This window comes from Ictidomys tridecemlineatus, chromosome 3, assembly GCF_052094955.1.
Source record: "Ictidomys tridecemlineatus isolate mIctTri1 chromosome 3, mIctTri1.hap1, whole genome shotgun sequence".
Lineage (NCBI taxonomy): Eukaryota > Metazoa > Chordata > Mammalia > Rodentia > Sciuridae > Ictidomys > Ictidomys tridecemlineatus.
Window position 1 is genome coordinate 153620268 of NC_135479.1, and position 18591 is coordinate 153638858.

An 18591-nucleotide genomic window follows, 5' to 3' on the forward strand; every position below is an offset into this window, starting at 1 on the left:
AAATATTGATTGGACAAAGAGGAGGGAGAAAGGGAAGGGGCATGAAAGTAGGAAAGATAATGGAAAGAGATGAACATCACTGTCATAGGTACATGTATGACTGACTGCACATGTGATGTGACTCTACATTGTGTACAACCAGAGAAATGAAAAGTTGTGCTACATCTGTGTACAATGAATCAAAATGCATTCTGCTATCATGTATCAACTAATTGGAACAAATTAATTTTTTTAAAAAAGAATACAAGTAACAATAAATGTTGGCAATAATGTGGGGGAAAAGGTACACTCATACATCGCTGATGAGACCACATATTGGTACAACCACTCTGGAAAGCAGTATGGACAGTCCTCAGAAAACTTGGAATGGAACCACAATTTAACCCAGTTATCCCTGTCCTTGCCATTCACCCAAAGGACTTAAAATCAACATAGTATAGTGACAGGTCCACTTAAGTTTTTCAGCTTCACTTCCTAAATTTTTAAGTCACCTTCTCTTTATTTATCCTGACCATCGACTGCATCAGCCTTCTAACTCCTCTGCCTCCAGTCTTGTCCCTTTCAAATCTATTCCCTGTGTGACTATGTAATGTAGACAATTATCTAAATTTCTTAACACCCCTCTGAACCTCCTCCCACCCTGTGATCATGTACCTGTTTGCTCCAGCAAGCCCCTGCTGCTTCCTGTCTACAACTTCACACTGAGCATGGGGGGGGGCACTTAGGGAGTATGTGTAGTAGCAAAGTTGTATATGTGTGTGGTGTGTGGAGGGAGTGGGAGTGAGTGCTTTAAGGCTGAATTGTTTTATTTAAAGTTGGATTTAAATAAATAAATGTTTTATGGAATTGAGAAATATATTTAGGGGAACATAAAAATTGGAAGGACAATTTTAAGTACAAAGTAGAAATAGCACAGGATGATAAGAAGAACTCCAAACTGAGAGTTGGAAGCAAAGTTTAGCCCTGATTTTACACTTTCCTAGTTGTGTGATTTTGGAAAAGTCATTTAACGTCTTTGAGCATCTGAGTCATAGGTAGTTCATGCCTATAGTTCCAGTTACTCAGAAGGTTGAGGCAAGAGGATCGCTTGAGCCCATGAATCTGAGGCCAGTATGGGCAATATAGTGAGATCACCTCTCAAAACAACAACAACAACAAAAACAAAGGAACAAATATTCCCAAGCCATCTCTGAGCGTCAGATAACTCATCTGTGAAAATGAAATGGATGCTTTAGACTCTAAAATTCTTTCAGTTCTTAAGGTGTATGGTTCTAGCTTGGCACTGTGGTGTATGCCTGTAATCCCAGTGACTCAGGAGGTTGAGACAGGAGGATTAGAAATTCAAGCCCAAACTGGGCAACTCAGTGAGTCCCTGTCTTAAAATAAAAAATTAAAAGGAATGGGGATGTAGCTTAGTGACAGTATAACCCTAGGTTCAGTTCCCAGTACCTACCTCCTGCCCAAAAATGTATGATTCGGGGGGGGGGACAACCCCAAAACATGTTTCATATATTTTCTTGTCTGCAAAAACTACAATGTCAGGAACTTCTGAGGTAATTCTTAAGTTTTTCTCTCAATAGCTGGAGCCCAATTCTTATAGCAATCCTCAGCCATAGATTCTTAGCCCCTGGGGCTGGGGTTGTAGCTCAATGGTTGAGCACTTGCCTCGAATGTGTGAGGAACTGGGTTGCATCCTCAGCACCACATAAAATAAATAAATGAATAAATAAAACAAAGATATTGTGACCATCTACAACTAAAAAAAAAAAAAAACAATGAAGAAAAGATTCTTAGCCCCATTCTCTGGATTTCTGGGTTATCAGCGATGCTGATAGAGCCAGGGAGGCAGAAATACAAATATCTCAGCTACCATTTTGGACTTATCTTGATCTCATAAAACTTGGTAATACTGTGAATTTTAAAATGCTCTCCATTTCTGGTTGCGGAGGCTAAAGAAGGCTAAATTGTATCATAAGATGTGGAAACAGAAACCGATGTGACAGAATAGATTTGCAGTTTTACTGACATGCGAATCATTCATTAACACTTGCACAGAGTTGTGACTTTATGACTTCAGTTTCTCAGAATTCATTTCTCCATGTGGTCCAATTACCTCCCCCCAAACCCACACTACAATTCAAGTACACTGCCACCGGGTGACAGTGGGGTCAGAGACACTAATCAGCAAAGGCAAGTCTTCTCTGAAAGGTTAAACTGCACTCACTGTTCAGATAGTGTGCTGCCACCCCCACTTAATGTATAACCATGGATTCCCATATGGTTTAATATCAAACTGATTTTAAATTGTTAAGTTAAACTGGATAACCACATTTGGAAATTGCTTTAGGGTAATGGTTCTCTACTCTGGCTGCATGTTGGGATCATCTGGAAAACTTTAAAAAACTGTTTCAGTGCACAAATCTCCTCACTAAAGACCCTGATTTTTTTTCCATTCTTTTTTGAGGGTGAACGGACGGGATGTCTTTTGCTCTTAACATTATCACATCATCTTTTTCAACACCAGAATTAATGCAAGGACTTAAAACAAACTGCTGGGTCTACTTCTCCAACTTTTGGACCATTCCTTCAGCCATTTATCCAATTGTTATGATAGGTACAGTAGTATGTCCAGGATGCGGTGAAGACTAAGATAAATATTCAATTCCTATTAGCAACTTCACTTGCTTAGACTGCTTTTTAAATGGCCTTATTAAATGTAAAGAGGGGCTTTCTAATAGAACATTCTGTTCAGAAAAAAATGAGCTGCAAAATAAGGTAGCATATACTATTTTTTAAAATCCTGATTTTTGAACTAACTTTTTAATCAAAACAGAATAAACATACAGAAAAGCACAAAAATTGTAAGCATATTTCTCAGTGAGTTAATAGAACCACACTTTTACTATTTCCTTCTTCTTTTTTTAATAGATCAAATGATTTTATTCTTATGGTCTAAAGTAGCATATTATTACATAATATGAATGAAAAATTCTTATATTACATATTTAAAAGGATTTTAAAGAAAAATTATGTGACTTCCCTCTCCATTCGATATTTACACTTTTTTTACACTTTTTTTCCTAATATTCACATTTCCTATCTTCTACAAGTTTTATTTATTTATTATTTCCTTCTTAAAGACATCACTATCTTGGCTTCTAATATTACAGAGCAGTTTCACCTGTTAATAAACTTTATATAAATGAAACCAAACAGCATGTACTTTTGGGGGGTGTGGGTATTAGGGATTGAACTCAGGGACACTCAACTACTGAGCCACATCCCCAGCCCTAGTTTGTATTTTATTTAGAGACAAGGTCTCACTGAGTTGCTTAGCGCCTCACCATTGCTGAGGCTGGCTTTGAACTCTGTCCTCCTGCCTCAGCCTCACAAGCTGCTGGGATTATAGGCATGAGCCACATGCCTGTTGCATGTGTTCTTTTGTCTGGCTTTTGTTCAACATTGTGAGGTTTTCCCATGTAATTAGGTACAACAATAGCTTGTCCACTTTTATTGTCATGGATATTCCACTGAATAAATATCACAATACCACAACCTCTAAATCCAGGAGTGGAGTATTTAGTTAGGACTGGCACTACATCATCAGGCCTTTCAAATGATAATATTTTGGTAGTTGTAGTGGAATTGTGGTTTAAATTTATATTTCTGACAGCTTATGAAATGGCTTTTTTTTTTTCTTTTGAGGGAGCTTCTTTGGTGAAATGTCAGTTTCATGCCAATTTTTTCCAATGGGCTTGCCTGTTTGTTTTGTTTTTTAAAAAACAGGGGGAAATATGCTAGTTACTCCAAAGAAGGACAAAGCCACATTGCTATCTACATTCCCAACCTCAATGAAGAAAACTAAAATAGCAATCAGGATAGAAAAATTAGTTTAGTCTTCCTTAAAACAAAATCACAACTTCTTCCAGGAGCATGGCAGTGGTTAGACATATAATGGTATTCAGACACCAATAATTCTTGACTGGATTATAGGCAGGACTGGGCCATCTTGCAGTCTTCCAAAAATGGTCATATCTATGAGACCAACAGCTCTTTCCCTCTGCACCAGTCCCCTACTAACTCTCTTGTGATTAGATTAAGGCTTTGCTGGGCAGGGCCATTCAGAATGTGTTAAAATAACATGCTAAGTGGATTATTTCCTTGCAGAGTGCTAATCTGTAGGAATGGAAGCCAAATTGAACATCTACAAGCACAGGAAATACAGACAAGCAGAGAAAGACCACACGAGTCCTGCTTACCGGAGCTGGAAGTTCTTGATCTTGGTGACTAGCAGTTTGTAGTGGGCACCAAGTGGTGTCATGGATGCCACGTCTACAAATATCAGTTGTTTCAAAGGTCCTGTTTCATTGGTTGCTTTTGAGGGACATAAGGTGCGACTGACTTCCTGGTAGTTGTAGCTCCTCTGATATCTGTAGCAGATAAAGGAGGGCAACATCAGCAAGAATAAGGAAGAGACTCGGTGAACCAGCAAGGGGAAAAGATGATCTCATTCCAATTCTTTCCAAATTGCTTATTTTAAATTTTAGGCTGGATCTATTGATAGTGATTTTAGAACTGGTGTTGTTGGCCAGGCGTGGTGGCGCATACCTGTAATCCCAGCAATTTAGGATCCTAAATTCAAGGGCAGCCACAGCAATTTAGCAAGGCCCTAAGCAAGTTAGTGAGACGCTGGCTCAAAAAACAAAAAGGCCTGGGATGTTGATCACTGGTTATGTGCCCCAGGTTCAATCCCTGGTACATAAAAACAAAAGACAAAAGAACAAACCCAATTAATGTTGTTGTGGCCTAATATTGGGGATGTGAGAACTGCTCTGTGATGACCAGTTCACTTAAGCACTGTCTACCTTAGGTCAAGCCGTCTTCCCATCTTCCTATTCAGTGAGGAAAAAACATCAGATATTGAGGGGGATGGACAACCTAATTTAAAAATAAAAAAAAACTGGTTGATTCCATTTTTCTACTCTTTTAACTTATGTTAAAATAGAAGATAAAGAAAATCCTAGATCTAATAGTCTAAGCTATCAGAGCCACTATTTCAATCTTCAAATTTCTGAACCTTTGAAAATGTATAATACCATACTCTGTGTCTTTGGATTTTCCTTATTAGTGTGGTAATGCCTTACATAGTTCTTCCCTGAGAAAATATAAACTCCGTGAGGACAAGGACTTCGTTGTTTTTTGTTTGTTTGTTTGTTTTGTTTTTTTTTAACAGCTGTATCCTCAGCACCTACCACTTAATAGTGATCTATAAATATTATTGAATGAAGAGTGCACCAGCATGTGGGTGGGGGAGGTTACTGCCTATTTATATGCTCACTGCTAGGCCTAACTCACTGAATGGCTATTGGATGACCCACTTCCCAACCAGGAGAAAACTATGGTAGATTTTAAAACTGTAAAAGGGAAGCTAGGCATGGTGGTACATGCCTGTAATCCCAGTTACTTGGGAGGCTGAGGATGGAGGATTGTAAGGTTGAGGCCACTCTGGGCAACTTAATAAATATTTATTTATTTATTTTAAAATAAATTTTAAAATAAATAAATAAAGGAAAAAAATTTTTTCCAGTTGCTGCAAATCTAAGAACAGTGCTTATGTGAAATTCAAAACAGATGGAAATGGAACGGAGATGAACAGTTCAGGGTATACACCACAAACTTTATTTGTACTTTGCATTTATGACATCTCAATATTCCCATGTCTGATTTCTCCTTTCACTAGAAAACCAACCGATCATTGGTTACAGGACATTGAAGAAAACAAAATGTAATGAAACCATCTGGGAAAAGAATCACTTACAGTCCTTGGAAGAGCAGCGGAACCTGCCAAGATAGGACCTCTTTTTGCTGACGAACCACAACAAGGACTGGATAGTTGAGATTCTCAGAGGAACTGTTCACATACACCCTCACGGCAGTCACCTGCATGGCAGGGCAGAGAGAAGAAGTTCAAACCATGTGTATGCACACATACACATGTGCACACACACCCACAGCACAGATGCCATCCCAAGCTGAGGCAAACTTTGATTTCTGCCATTTGTTTCTCACAATAATTCAAGTGACCCAGTTGTTTCCCTCATTTATACTGTAACCGGAGAGAGTCTCAACCTTGATTGTATGTTGAAATTACCTGAGGAAATTAAAAATAAAATTGATACTTTGGTCCATCCCCTTCCCACAAATTCTGATTCAATTGGTCTTGGATGATGCCAAATTATAGAGCCTTCAAATAGCAGGCTGAGTTTGAACTGAACAGTCAACCCAAGGTTTTAAGAATAAGCCTAGAATAGAAAAGGAAAAGATATTGATGTTTTCATTTTTATTTGACTATAAATACAAAAGATACAAATATCTTTTTAAAAAACCTCACTCCCTTGGGCTGGGGATGTGGCTTAAGCAGTAGTGTGCTCGCCTGGCATGCGTGTAAGCCAGGGTTTGATCCTCAGCACCACATACAAACAAAGATGTTGTGTCCACCGAAAACTAAAAAAATAAATATTAGAAAATTCTCTCTCTCTCTCTCTCTCTCTCTCTCTCTCTCTTTCTCTCTCTCTCTCTTTTTAAAAACAAAAACAAAAACAAAAACAAAACACCTCACTCCCCACCCCCACAGGTGCTGAGCATTCATCTCCTTTCCCTGGTCCAAGGTATAAACCAACCCCTTACCCCCACCCCACAAAAGTTTCCTTTATATCAGCAGTTCCATGGCTCCTTCCGAATACACATATCAAGGTCTTAATCCTGTCATGCCTGTTTTGAAGATAGAAAGTGATGTAGATGGTTTTGGTGTTTTACTTCAAGTTTTACAATACCATAAACAATATCAAAGAGAACAAAAGAGAAGAAAGGCAAGTTAAGAAAGAAAGGAAAAATTTGATTTTCCACATGATTTCCCACACTGCCTTAGTGTTCTCTTGAAAACTCCTTTATAAAATAAGAAAATCTTGCAATCAGACCTGAAGATCTATAACACATTCAAAATGGAAACTGAGAGGACACAAAGGTGTGTGCATTCTATATTGCAACTTAGCTTATAGTGCCCACTCACCTTGATCCAGTCACTGTTTCACTTTTTAAATATTCACACAGTCTAAGAGTGATTTGTTAATTTGATCAGAAGCACTTGCTCATGAAGGGGAGTGTTTTCCTGTGCCTACACTCTACATGTTTCTATGGAAATTATGCTGCAGTTGGTAATTGTCAAAACTGTATCTCTAATGCAGATCTCTCTCCTAAGTTCTGGATATTCCACAGGCACTTGAAAGTCAATGTGTCTGAAATGGAACTTGTCACTATCTTCAGCCCTCACTTTAATTTTATTGAATTCCTTTGCTCGATAAATAGTTTTACCATGCAGTTCATCTAAGCCAGAAACCAGAGTGGCATCCTTTATTCCTACTTCTCTAGCTCCTTCAGTTCTACTGATTGAGTTCTACTGATTCTAAGTCCTTCATACTGTTCATCGCCAGGGCCTTCTTCCACCCCAAAGACATTCTCTTAACTCAGTCCTTCACCAGTGTGACCTCCTTGACAGCCCAGTTAGGCTTCTTATGCCTGGTTCTATATCCCTTAGTTTAGCCGTAATCTTTCTTTAGTTTTTCAGAGCCCAGGACTTCTGACGGTCTTCAGATAACATGAAAGCATGATCTACAGATTTGCTAATCTTGTTCTTTAATTAAATCTGAAATAATATTTAATTTTCAGGCAAACAACATTTATTGATTGTTATTTTAAGGATATTCAGGCAGAAAAAAAAAAACAAACACAAGGCTTGGATGATAAAATCATATGGCTGTGACCCTGAGAGCTGAGACTGGTAGGCAGCCCCTGCTGTGATTAGCAGTCAACACTGAAATGGGCTTTCTTGGTTGCAGAGGCCTGAAGTTTACATAAACCCCCCTAACCCCACCAATAAAGAGGAGAATCAAGTTTTGTCTCAAACTCTGATTTCATAACCTGATCAGATTAATCCATTTGATGGATTAATAATTTGAATGAAATTCTGGATGGTAACTGGAGACAGATGGGGTGTGAGGAAGCAGGTCATTTGGGGCATGCCTTTGGGGATTATATCTTGTTGGCTTCCTGAATGACATGAGCTGAGGAGCTTTCCTCCACTATGATATTCTTCCTTACCTTGGGCCCATAGAAATGAAGTTGGCTGACCATGGATTGAATCTCTGAAACTGTGAGCCCAAAATAAACTTTTGCTCCTCTAAATTGTTCTTATCAGGTAATTTGGTCACAGAGATGAAGAACTGACTAATACGATGTTTTTGATATTTTGGGGTATATACCCATGAGTGGAATTGCTGGGAGACATAGTCACTCTAGTTGAAACCTTTTAATGAATGGCCAAAATGTTTTCCCAAAATGTACATCATTTTACATTCTAATTATTTGTATAATCCGTGATGTGTAGGTTTCCAGTTCCTCTACATCCTTTTCAACACTTGTTTATGTCTTTTATTATAGCCATCCTAGCGGGTGTGAAGCTGTATTTCATTGTGGACCACACAATGTTTTAACTGTTCATTTAGTTGTTTGGCTCTTGGAAGCTGCGAACTTCATCTTTGGCATGCTAGAGCCCAGCAGAATGATTTACCTTACAATGCTTATTTTTGAGGTATAATATAAACACCAGCATTATAGAGCAGGTTAAATTCATAGCAGTCAGAACCAAGGTAATCCTAAGGAAAACTGTGAAATTGGTAAATTTCATTTTTAGCTGTCTTCTTTCCTTTTATTCACTTAGGAATCAACCTTATTTGCCTTTCTTAGGTACTTAGTACCAGAGGGGATTGCCTTCAATTTTTTTTCACACTTTGAGATAAAGGCAAGGATTCTCAAATCTTAGCAATTCATATCTTTAAGCCAACCACCAAATTTCTGATTTAGAAGATTAGGAATAGAAATTTAAACTATGCATTTTTAACAAGCATGCTGGGGTATTCAGATGTACTTGGTTTGGGACCTAACTTTGGGAAGTACTGTTCCCAAGAAATGATCTAATGGATGACCCCATTTGTCAGCTGATCACCAACTGCCCATTATTATTAGATGCATATCTAGGAGCTCACCAATGTTATAACACATCTGGAAGCTGGTGTTTGCTGGGGCCAAAACTGGGCCTGCAGAACAACTGTAAGATTGCCATGTTGATCCTCACTCCACTGTTCATCTGCCCACCCTGGTGGATCTTGTAATCCACTTACTTTTTATTATTTAATAATGTTCTTACTAGTCATACTAAAACCAGGAACTGACAATACTGGCATAATAAATTACAATGAAAATATTAGAGTGGGAGATAGAAGACACTGGGCAGTTTTTCATGATGAATAGATAATATATTACCCTCAGGAAAGGATAAAGAGCTCTGTTCAAAATTTGTTTCCAGAAGCTAATGTGCAGCTGAGAAAATTGGATTACATTTGCAGCCGTGAAGTCAGCTGTGTAAAGGCAGAGCTAAATGAAGGATAGAGTACTGACCATACTTAATGGGTTCTGACATCTTGTAACAGACCATTCTTAAGGGCTAAGAGTTTTCCTCCTGTTGCTTCTTACTGTTGTCATGACAACTCGAGTATTTTTATTATGTAGATTTGTTTTCTCCTACATTTACTACAAGCAGGGAATTGCATTACAGCTAAAAGAGAATTTATTTAAGTAATTCTACCTCTGATATTATATAGATCATCACAGCTTAGAGACTCCCTTTTTAATCTTTTAGGATACATCAGTAGGGAAAAGTTCAAAATTGTAAGTAATAAATTTCTATTGCACAAAAAGGACAAAAGTGAGTTTAATTCAAATTCTAATTTATTTTTGCTAAAATAATGACAATTCAGCCTTTTAGTTGGAACATCAGATTACAACTCAGAGAGTATTGGCTTCCATTATTTAGTACACCAGAATTTGCCTGTGTGATCTTCAAAAATAGATTCCACCTGTAAAACAGCTTTAAAACTATTTGCTGATGGTCCTTTTGGTTTATGTGTAAATATTTTAGCAACTCTCCTGTGTTCGCTGGGTGAATATCTGCAGCTGTTAAAGACCTTCCATTCTCTCTCCTTTTCTTCCCATGGTCCTGTAATCATTCATTAAACATTCACTGAGGATTGACCTGACTTGGGAATTATAGGGGATGCTGAGGATATGCTAAGGCAGCCCTGTCCTAAAGGAAGCTTGTGATCTATTCAGAGGCACAAATAGAACTCACACTGATAACAGCACAATGCCAGGAGAATTGTGACAGTAATATGAGCAGTTGCTGTGGACACAGTGAGGATAAGGTGACTACTCTATGGGGGCGTCAGGAGAAGTGACACAGAGGCTGTTCCTTCACATTAGGGAAGTTGGGCTCTCCTGCCACTGCCTATTTGTGCATAAGAGCATGACTCATAGTGTTAGAAAACCTACTGGGAAGGTGCTCAGGGAGATCATCTATCCAACTCTCCCATCTACAGATGAGGAGCCCAAGCCATGGGGGTGATGGGACTCCAGTGATACTCAAGTCATAGAAGAATCATGACTAGAACCCAAGCTTCTTCCTGTGTTCCAGTCTCTACAAAATGGTTGGTCAGAATATCCTGTCATCACTATTTTAGATCCTTGACTCCACTAAACAATACTATGAATCTTCTATTATTCCACTAGGAAATCTGGAAACTATATTAGCACCATGAAAAAGACAAGCCACAGACTAGGACATGTATTCTTCCCTTCTTCCCTCCCTCTTTCCTGCCTGCCTCCATCTTCCTTTTAAAGATTGAACCCAGGGGCACTTTTATCACAGAGCTACATCCCCAGCCTTTTTAATCTTTTATTTTGAGATAGGGTCTTCCTAAATTGCTGAGGCTGGCCTTGACCTTGAGATCCTCCTGCTTTAGCCTCCTCATTCGGGATTACAGGTGTGTGCCCAGTTTATTTATACATTTATAATAGTCAGAATACCAGTAGCTTAAACATATAAACATACAAAGAACTCTTCAAACTCATCAGATAAAAACACAACCACCAATGGAAAAATGGGTTAAGGATATAACAGCAACTTAAGGAGAAAAAACTGACCAAAGAATATGTAAAAGGACATTCACTACCGTATACTCATCAGACAGGTAAAACCTCAAAAGTATGATGCTACCATATTTTCAAAGATGTAAAGTAAAAAAGGACTTTTGCATATTGCAAACCAAAATGCAATTTGGTACAACCATTCAGATGGAAGATGAAGATGAATTTGCATTACATTTTAGCATTTACACTCCTAAGTTTATACACAAAAAAATTCCTACATGTGTACAAAGAATCATGAACAAAAAATTTCACTGCCAGCATTATTTGCAATAATAAGACTTGAAACACCCAAATGACACAAAAATAAACTACACAACATAAGTATGAATGAATAAATTGTATAAATTTAATAAATTAAATGCTATACAGCGGTTAAAAGTTAATGGACTGGGTAGATCCATGGATAAATCTCTAGAGGATAAATTGAGTGTATTTCAGGTTTCTGGAGGATACATACTGCATGGTCCCATTTATGTAAACTTCGGAAGTAAAACAATACTATATTTTTACATATTCCTCTTTAGTAAAATATACATAATGAAAATAATAAGTGCTAAATGTAAGACTCTAGACTTCAAGAACTCTGGAGGATCTGAGACTTTACCCTATTTGATAAAATTTCATCAATACTGGGAGAAGATAAAAGTCTCCTGGCTTGAAGACAAAGAACTTTATCACTACTGTCATGACAAGCGGTATTAGCGTCACTTCTGCTTGCCCAGAACTGTAAAGGTGTAAATGGGCGCAAATACATGCAGTGAGTTGCACAACAGGAGAGGAACCCCAAGATTTTAGGGAATCAAAATATTTTATAATGGGCAGTAAGCCTATCTGCTATTTGCTCCAGAGGGAGACACTGTCCTTGTTTTCAGTCAACACTTTTTTTGTAAGATGTGCAAAAATCAAGACGGCTGTGAAGGATTATCTCCTAAAACTGGTTACTTTGGGAGATGAGGGAAAAGGATCAGAGTGAGGGTAAACAGATAACTATAATTGTTCTTTTCCTAAGATGGGTAATACGTCTTTTACATTATTTGCTATGCTTATTTACTTACCTAAAAAGTTTCATAATAATGATTTTTAAAAAGCCATGATATGTTGGCCTTTGCATTTACTTACTGATGAGCAATAACTCTCATTTCCTAAGGCTTCTTCTTGCTCAAGGATGTGGCAAACAGGCAGTCAAGCAAAACTTTACTTGAGCTATTGCTTGTCAATTCCTACATTAAGGAAAACTGAAGCTAAAACTAACCAATCAGAAGCCACAGACTAATTTATATTACCTAGCAATATAACCAACTTACAACCCAACAGGATATCCCAAATATAGTAATTATAAAACTATAACCAATCAAATATTTTCTTTGCTTCATCTCTGTATTTACCTTTCAAAATGTTCTTTTTTTGTTCCTTTGGCTAAGTACCCAAACCATATCTAGTTTAGAGCTGCATGACTAATTAATTGTCATTTGTTCAAATAAACTCTTTAAAAATGTTATTGTGTATCAGTTTACCTTTCAATACTGTGATACTTTCTTTTCCTAGTGTAGGTAATTTTATTAGTAAGTAATTTCAAATTTTTGAGGGATATATATATTATGTATATAATATATATATTATTCTAGACATAGAAATAAAACAACCAGAATAATTTTATGAACCAGTTGTCATCAAGACAATCAAATACAAGGGAAATTTTTTAAAAATGAAAGCTATTTTTGTATGTAATAGATATCAACACAAAATACTCAATAAACTTCTCTGAAGCCAAAATTCAGTTCAACAGTTGAATTATCAAGAACTCAGAATGACCCTGGCCTAGGCCCAAAGGTGCTTTATAAGGAAACTTTTTTCTTTTTCTTCCCCATATTTTTTTTATTGGTGTATTATAATTATACACAATGATGGGATTTGCTCTTACAATCAATATATGCACAAAATATAACAATATAGTTTGGCCAATATCACTGTCCATAGTTTGGCTATTGGGAACTATGCTGCTATAAGCCTATGTGTGTATGTATCACTCACTATAGTATGATGACTTCAATTCTTTAGAGTAAATACTGAGGTGTGGTATCACTGAGGAGTGGTTATCACTACTTCTTTTGAGAATTGTCTGTTTAATTCTTTTGCCCATTTGTTAATTGGGTTATTTGATTTGGGGGTGCTGTTTTTTTTGAGTTCTTTTTATATTCTTGATATTAATACTCTATCAGAAGAGTAACTAAAAAAGATTTTTTCCTATTTTGTAAGTTTTCTCTTCACATTCCTAATTGTTTCCTTTGCTGGACAGAAGCTTTTCCATTTGATGTGATTCCATTTGTTAACTCTTGGCCTTATTTCCTGAGCTTTAGGGGTCATATTGAGAAAGCCATTGCCCATGTCTATATGCTGGAATGTTTGGACCCCGTGTTTTTTTCTAGGAGTTGCGTAGGTTCTGGTCTAATACCTGGGTCTTTGATCATTTTGAGTTGCTTTTTGTGCAGGTTGAGAGACAAGGGTCTATCAATTTTCATTTTTCCCAGCAGCATTTCTTAAAAAGATTGTCTTTTCTCCAATGTATGTTTTTGGCAACTTTGTCAAGGATCAGATGACTGTAGATGAGTGGGTTTTTCTCTCGGTCTTCTATTCCATATCATTGAGGTAAGTGTCCACTTTTATGCCAGTACCATGCGGTTTTTTGTTATTATAGCTCTCTGGTATAATTTGAAGTCAGATATTGTAATGCCTCCAGTGTTACTTTTCTGGCTTAGAATTGCTTTGGCTATTCTGATTCTTTTATTCTTTCAGATGAATTTTAGGCCTTTTTTTCTAGTTCTGTGAAGAATGTCATTGATATTTTGACACTGAATATGTACATTGCTTTTGGTAGTATGGCTATTTTAACAATATTAATTCTGCTTATCCATGAGCATGGGAGGTCCTTCCATATCTTTGCGTCTTCTTTAATTTTTTTCTTAAATGTTCTACAGTTATCATTGTAGCCTTCTTTCACCTAATTGGTTAGATTTAGTCCTAGGTATTTTTTTTTTTAGACTATTGTGAATAAAGTTGTTTTCCTGATTTTTTTCTCAGCAGGTTCACTATTGGTATTTAAGAAAGCTTTTGATTTTTATATGCTGACTTTGTAATCTGCTACTTTGCAAAATTTGTTTTGTAAGCTTACATGTCACCGTTGAGGGCAAGACTGGTAGGAGCACTCACATGTAACTGGTATATTAAAACACCTGCTGGTCAGCAAAACAGCTGCTCAGTCCTGGATCCCTTTCTCATTGGAGGCCAGGGCATCCTATAAATGAAACATTTCATCCTAAGATTTTCCTAACTATACTACATTAAGCTTAGCAGCTTCAATCAAAAGGTATACTTTTTTTAAAAAATTATAAACATGAAAACAATTCCTGACATTATTGATGTGACTGTTTAAATTCTCTCAGTCCGATTCAGCCTCAGAAAATTTTCTGTATACTTATACCACAATGAAGAAAGATATATAGATGTGGTTTCTATTTCTGGCAGTAATATCTACAAACTTGGTAGCCTTTGATGAATCTGTTAAATTCTCTGGATCTCAGTTTCCTCAATTATAGAGTTAGAATGATGACACCCAGACTATTCACTTCTCTGGGCAGCATCCATTGTCAACCAAATGGCAGGTGACGTGGAATGGTGTTGTGACCTGCAAAACATCAGGCAGAAATGTCCCAACTGTGCTTTGGGTTGGGATAACACTTTTCCACTCCTATCCATTCATCAATCAATTAGTAACTGAATGCCTGTTGCCCTGGTATGGAGACAATCTTATAAGCCAAATCATCCCTGACACGGGAGAAGCTATAGGTCCATATCCCATAGGGTATTAATTTCCTTTCACAGCCTGGCTTCTAGAAACAGTTCATTCATCTCATTGAAAAGAGCAGTTTATCCCTTGGGAACTATTTGCTTCCTATGCTTTCAGATTCTCAACATTTTGTATTCAGTGCATTTCTCTATGAAGAGTGCTTTATAGACCCCATGACACCAATTTCATTATGCCAACAATGATCTCAACATGAATACACTTATATAAGCCTTTACATTTTAATTTATGATCTAAATTTTATATTAAAAATTTCAATTCCGGGGCTGAGGTTGCAGCTCAGTGGTGGAGCACTTGCCTCACATGTGCGAGACACTGGGTTTGATCCTAAGCACTACATAAAAATAAATAAATAAAATAAAAGTATTGTGTCCATCTACAACTAAAAATATATTTTAAAAATTTCAATTTCACTAAAAACATGGGTAACCATTGAAGAGATGTATAATCATTGGTGGGCCAGGGATGCAGAACAATACACAGTCAGACTCTGGTTATTTTAAGATAAACTGTTTTTGTTCAATAAATATATGACTCCTTACCCTGTGTCTAGCATTACACTAAACACAGAGATATGTCAGTCATCACCGTGAACTCTTTTCCTCATGGAGATCAGAGGTTTGCATGCTGGATAGCAATTAACCCGTTTTATCACCATTTAAGCTTCTGCAAGAGTGCATAACATAGATATTTGTGAGAATATTTTCCCTAAAAGATGAGTAGAAAAAGACCAGAAAAATGGGTTGGTGGATTGGGGCAGAGCAAGAAAAGTTTACAAATAAAAGGAATAGTGTAGAAACATAAGAAAAGGGGAAATGAGAGAGAAGGTGAGAAACATGTTTAAAGAATTGAAGGAAAATCAATTTTCCTGAAGCATGGAGGACCATCATTTTCCTGAAGAGTGTTATAAACCATGTTAGGGACATAAGGGCTTTATTCTAAGGGCAACAGAAAGCTTTTGGAAGGTTTTAAGTGCTGCCACTGCTTCCACAGTCATCCCTGGACATCCAATGTTGCTTCAATTGCTGCTGAATAACTTCTTCCTTGCATCATTGGCTCCCAAATCAAAATCTGAGGAAATCTGTTCTTATTGGCAGCACCTAGGCTATATGCCTATGCCTGAGTTGGACGGGTGTGGGGTTGTGAAAGCAGGAGGGAAGATGAGAAAGCAAGTGCCTGGTGTTCAACTGTGACATGGAAGGGGAACCACCTCCAGTTGAGACCCATGAAATGGGGAATTCCTCCAAACACATGGGAATGGGGTTCACATGCTGGACAGTCAAAACATGTCTTAGTTCTAAATGCAGTGTCAAGACTTGTCTTCTAAAACAATTATTCCATGAAGCCCACTCTAGGCAATATTGTCCTAGAAATTTTTCACAGGATCTGATGTCAATACAGGTATGTCCAGAAGACTCTAACCTAACTGTGAGCTGCCTGTGCCTCATGCTTCAACACCTACCTGTCTTCTATCTCAACAGGGTTTCTCTCCATTTTTGCATTGGTTTCTCAATTCCACTGGCTTATCTCTGAGCATCTCCAGGCTCAGTTCCTGGGACACAGCCAGCAACCTGTACTAGTTCACCATTCTTTTGGGTATCTGAGACTGTTCATTTGTATGTGATTCCTTTTCTCCTCTTTAAATTTCCTGCCTCCTTCTATCTCTTGCTCAGTCTTTTCCTATAAGGAGACTTTCAAAAAATAATTATTTTATGGTTGAGCCAAACTCAAGGATCCACTCCCCAGTTTTTATTTATATGCTGACTGATTGCACAGCAGACAAACTCCTCCTAGAGCTATTTTGAAGCCTATTTTAATGCTCTGAAGATGGAGAAGCATCAGAAAATTTTTGTGATGATTGTAAATTATTTGTGCTTATTAGCTATTTATTTCTGTATAAAATTTATTGCCCAACTGGTGCCATTTATAACTGTAAATAAGTGTTTATAGGATGTAAGTGCTATCTAAAGGAACTGCTTTCTAAACAAGACAAAATTGATCATCTACAAACATGTTCCTTTTCAAAGTCTTCAAAGACAACTTCTCTAGATAAGCAGAAGGGGCCTTAGGGGAGAATAAACCATATCTAACTGTGGAGTGACAATATGGCAGAGGTGAAATATTCTCTTTGAATTCTTTTCTGAAGAATTCAGGTGAGATGCTCCTCTTTAAATGAGAATAGATAGAAGGCAGTGTGTGCATACCAGTGTTCTTCCTGCCAATGTCTGGGTCTACATTAGCTATTCTCCAACAAATGCACTAGCTTCAGTGCACCCCATGAGAGCTTTTCTTTTCTTTTCTTTTTTCTTTTTTGATACCAGGGATTGAACTCAGGGGCACTCAATCACTGAGCCACATCCCCAGCCCAATTTTGTATTTTATTTAGAAACAGGACCTCACTGAGTTGCTTAGTGCCTTTCTTTTGCTGAGGCTGGCTTTGAACTCAATCCTCCTGCCTCAGCCTCCCAAGCTGCTGGGATTACAGGTGTGCACCATCGGGCCTGGCCCATGAGAGCTTTTAGAAGGGTTTGTTTGTAGGCTGTACAGCATCCAAAACTGTTGCATGTTTTGGAGGAAAATCCCCTATTCCATCTCACTGTATGAACTTTATAGGGGATGGACAAGGCAGCCTATAGATCTCAAAGGCTCAGACGCATGACCTATACATCCACTTGGCACTTTCAGTTGAGAGGAAATGACACAAAGATGAAGGGAAGTTTAGATTTCACTGGTGATGGAGACATCAATGGGGCACAGGTGGAGGCTATATGCAATGGTAGTAGAGGCAGTGATGGCAGAGTGGGCGCCATGACCGAGTCATTCCTGCTGCATAACTATGGCTGTGGTTTCCTATGGCTTAGTCTCTTGGTCCCAAATGTAGTCTCAGGCTGGTAACTCACGTTTCTCTACTTATGTTAGCAGGTTGACTTCTGTTGTTTGTAGACAAGAACCTTGCCTGACTCTATGTCCTCTTCCCTTCCCTGTCCATTTCTCTTACACCTAATAGTCATTTGGGGGCTTCACTATTCATAATTTTCCCCAATCCCTCTGCACACCAAAACTTCACCACTTTTTGTCTCTCCTTATCCTTCTGTTTTGAAGATAATCATTGTCTCTCTTTCCCAGAAACATACAATTCTTCCTGGTGAGAGTGGTATGGAAAGGGAGGAAGACAAATACAGGAATCTTTTAGGAGGTAGGTGGAAGAAATAAAACTGTGGGCATTCCTGTTTTGGGCTCACAACATATGCTTCCAGTTAGGAAGTTAATTATAATAGCTGTGAGTCACTCTGTCCACAACAGGGCAGTTAATCTCGAAGGACAGAAACAGTCAGTTAGTCCTGTTTATTGTGGCTTATCTTCATGGCTGCTTAGTGAGGATCCAGAAATACCAGTTCTAAAGAATAACACTGCCCTGAAGTAACAGGTTAGTTGCATGGGCCTCCAAGCTGCCCTGTATCTTGATGAAAACAAAAACCCTAAAGGGATGAAGACAGGCCCTCTGGGATCCAGAGGGGTCACTGTAAGCTCATGTTTGGTGGTGGCTGTGGTTCTTTGAAATACTTAAGAAAATCTGCCAACTTCATAGCTTGACTTAGTTTCTGCCCTGCTTGCCTGAGATACACAGA

The 18591-nt window shown here is 37.9% G+C and overlaps 1 protein-coding gene across 4 annotated transcripts in view; it reads right to left on the reverse strand.

Annotated features, from left to right (window-relative positions):
* The window catches only part of Sidt1 (SID1 transmembrane family member 1), an 81391-nt gene that overhangs the window by 56712 nt on the left and 6088 nt on the right, over nt 1–18591 (reverse strand). For all 4 annotated transcript variants that reach the window (XM_078044208.1, XM_078044207.1, XM_005327598.4 and 1 more), the window contains exons 2-3: nt 5819–5940; nt 4260–4430 (exon numbers count right to left, since the gene is read on the reverse strand). In XM_078044208.1, coding sequence (XP_077900334.1) covers nt 4260–4430; nt 5819–5940 — 293 coding nt within the window. The remainder of the gene's footprint in view (nt 1–4259; nt 4431–5818; nt 5941–18591) is intronic.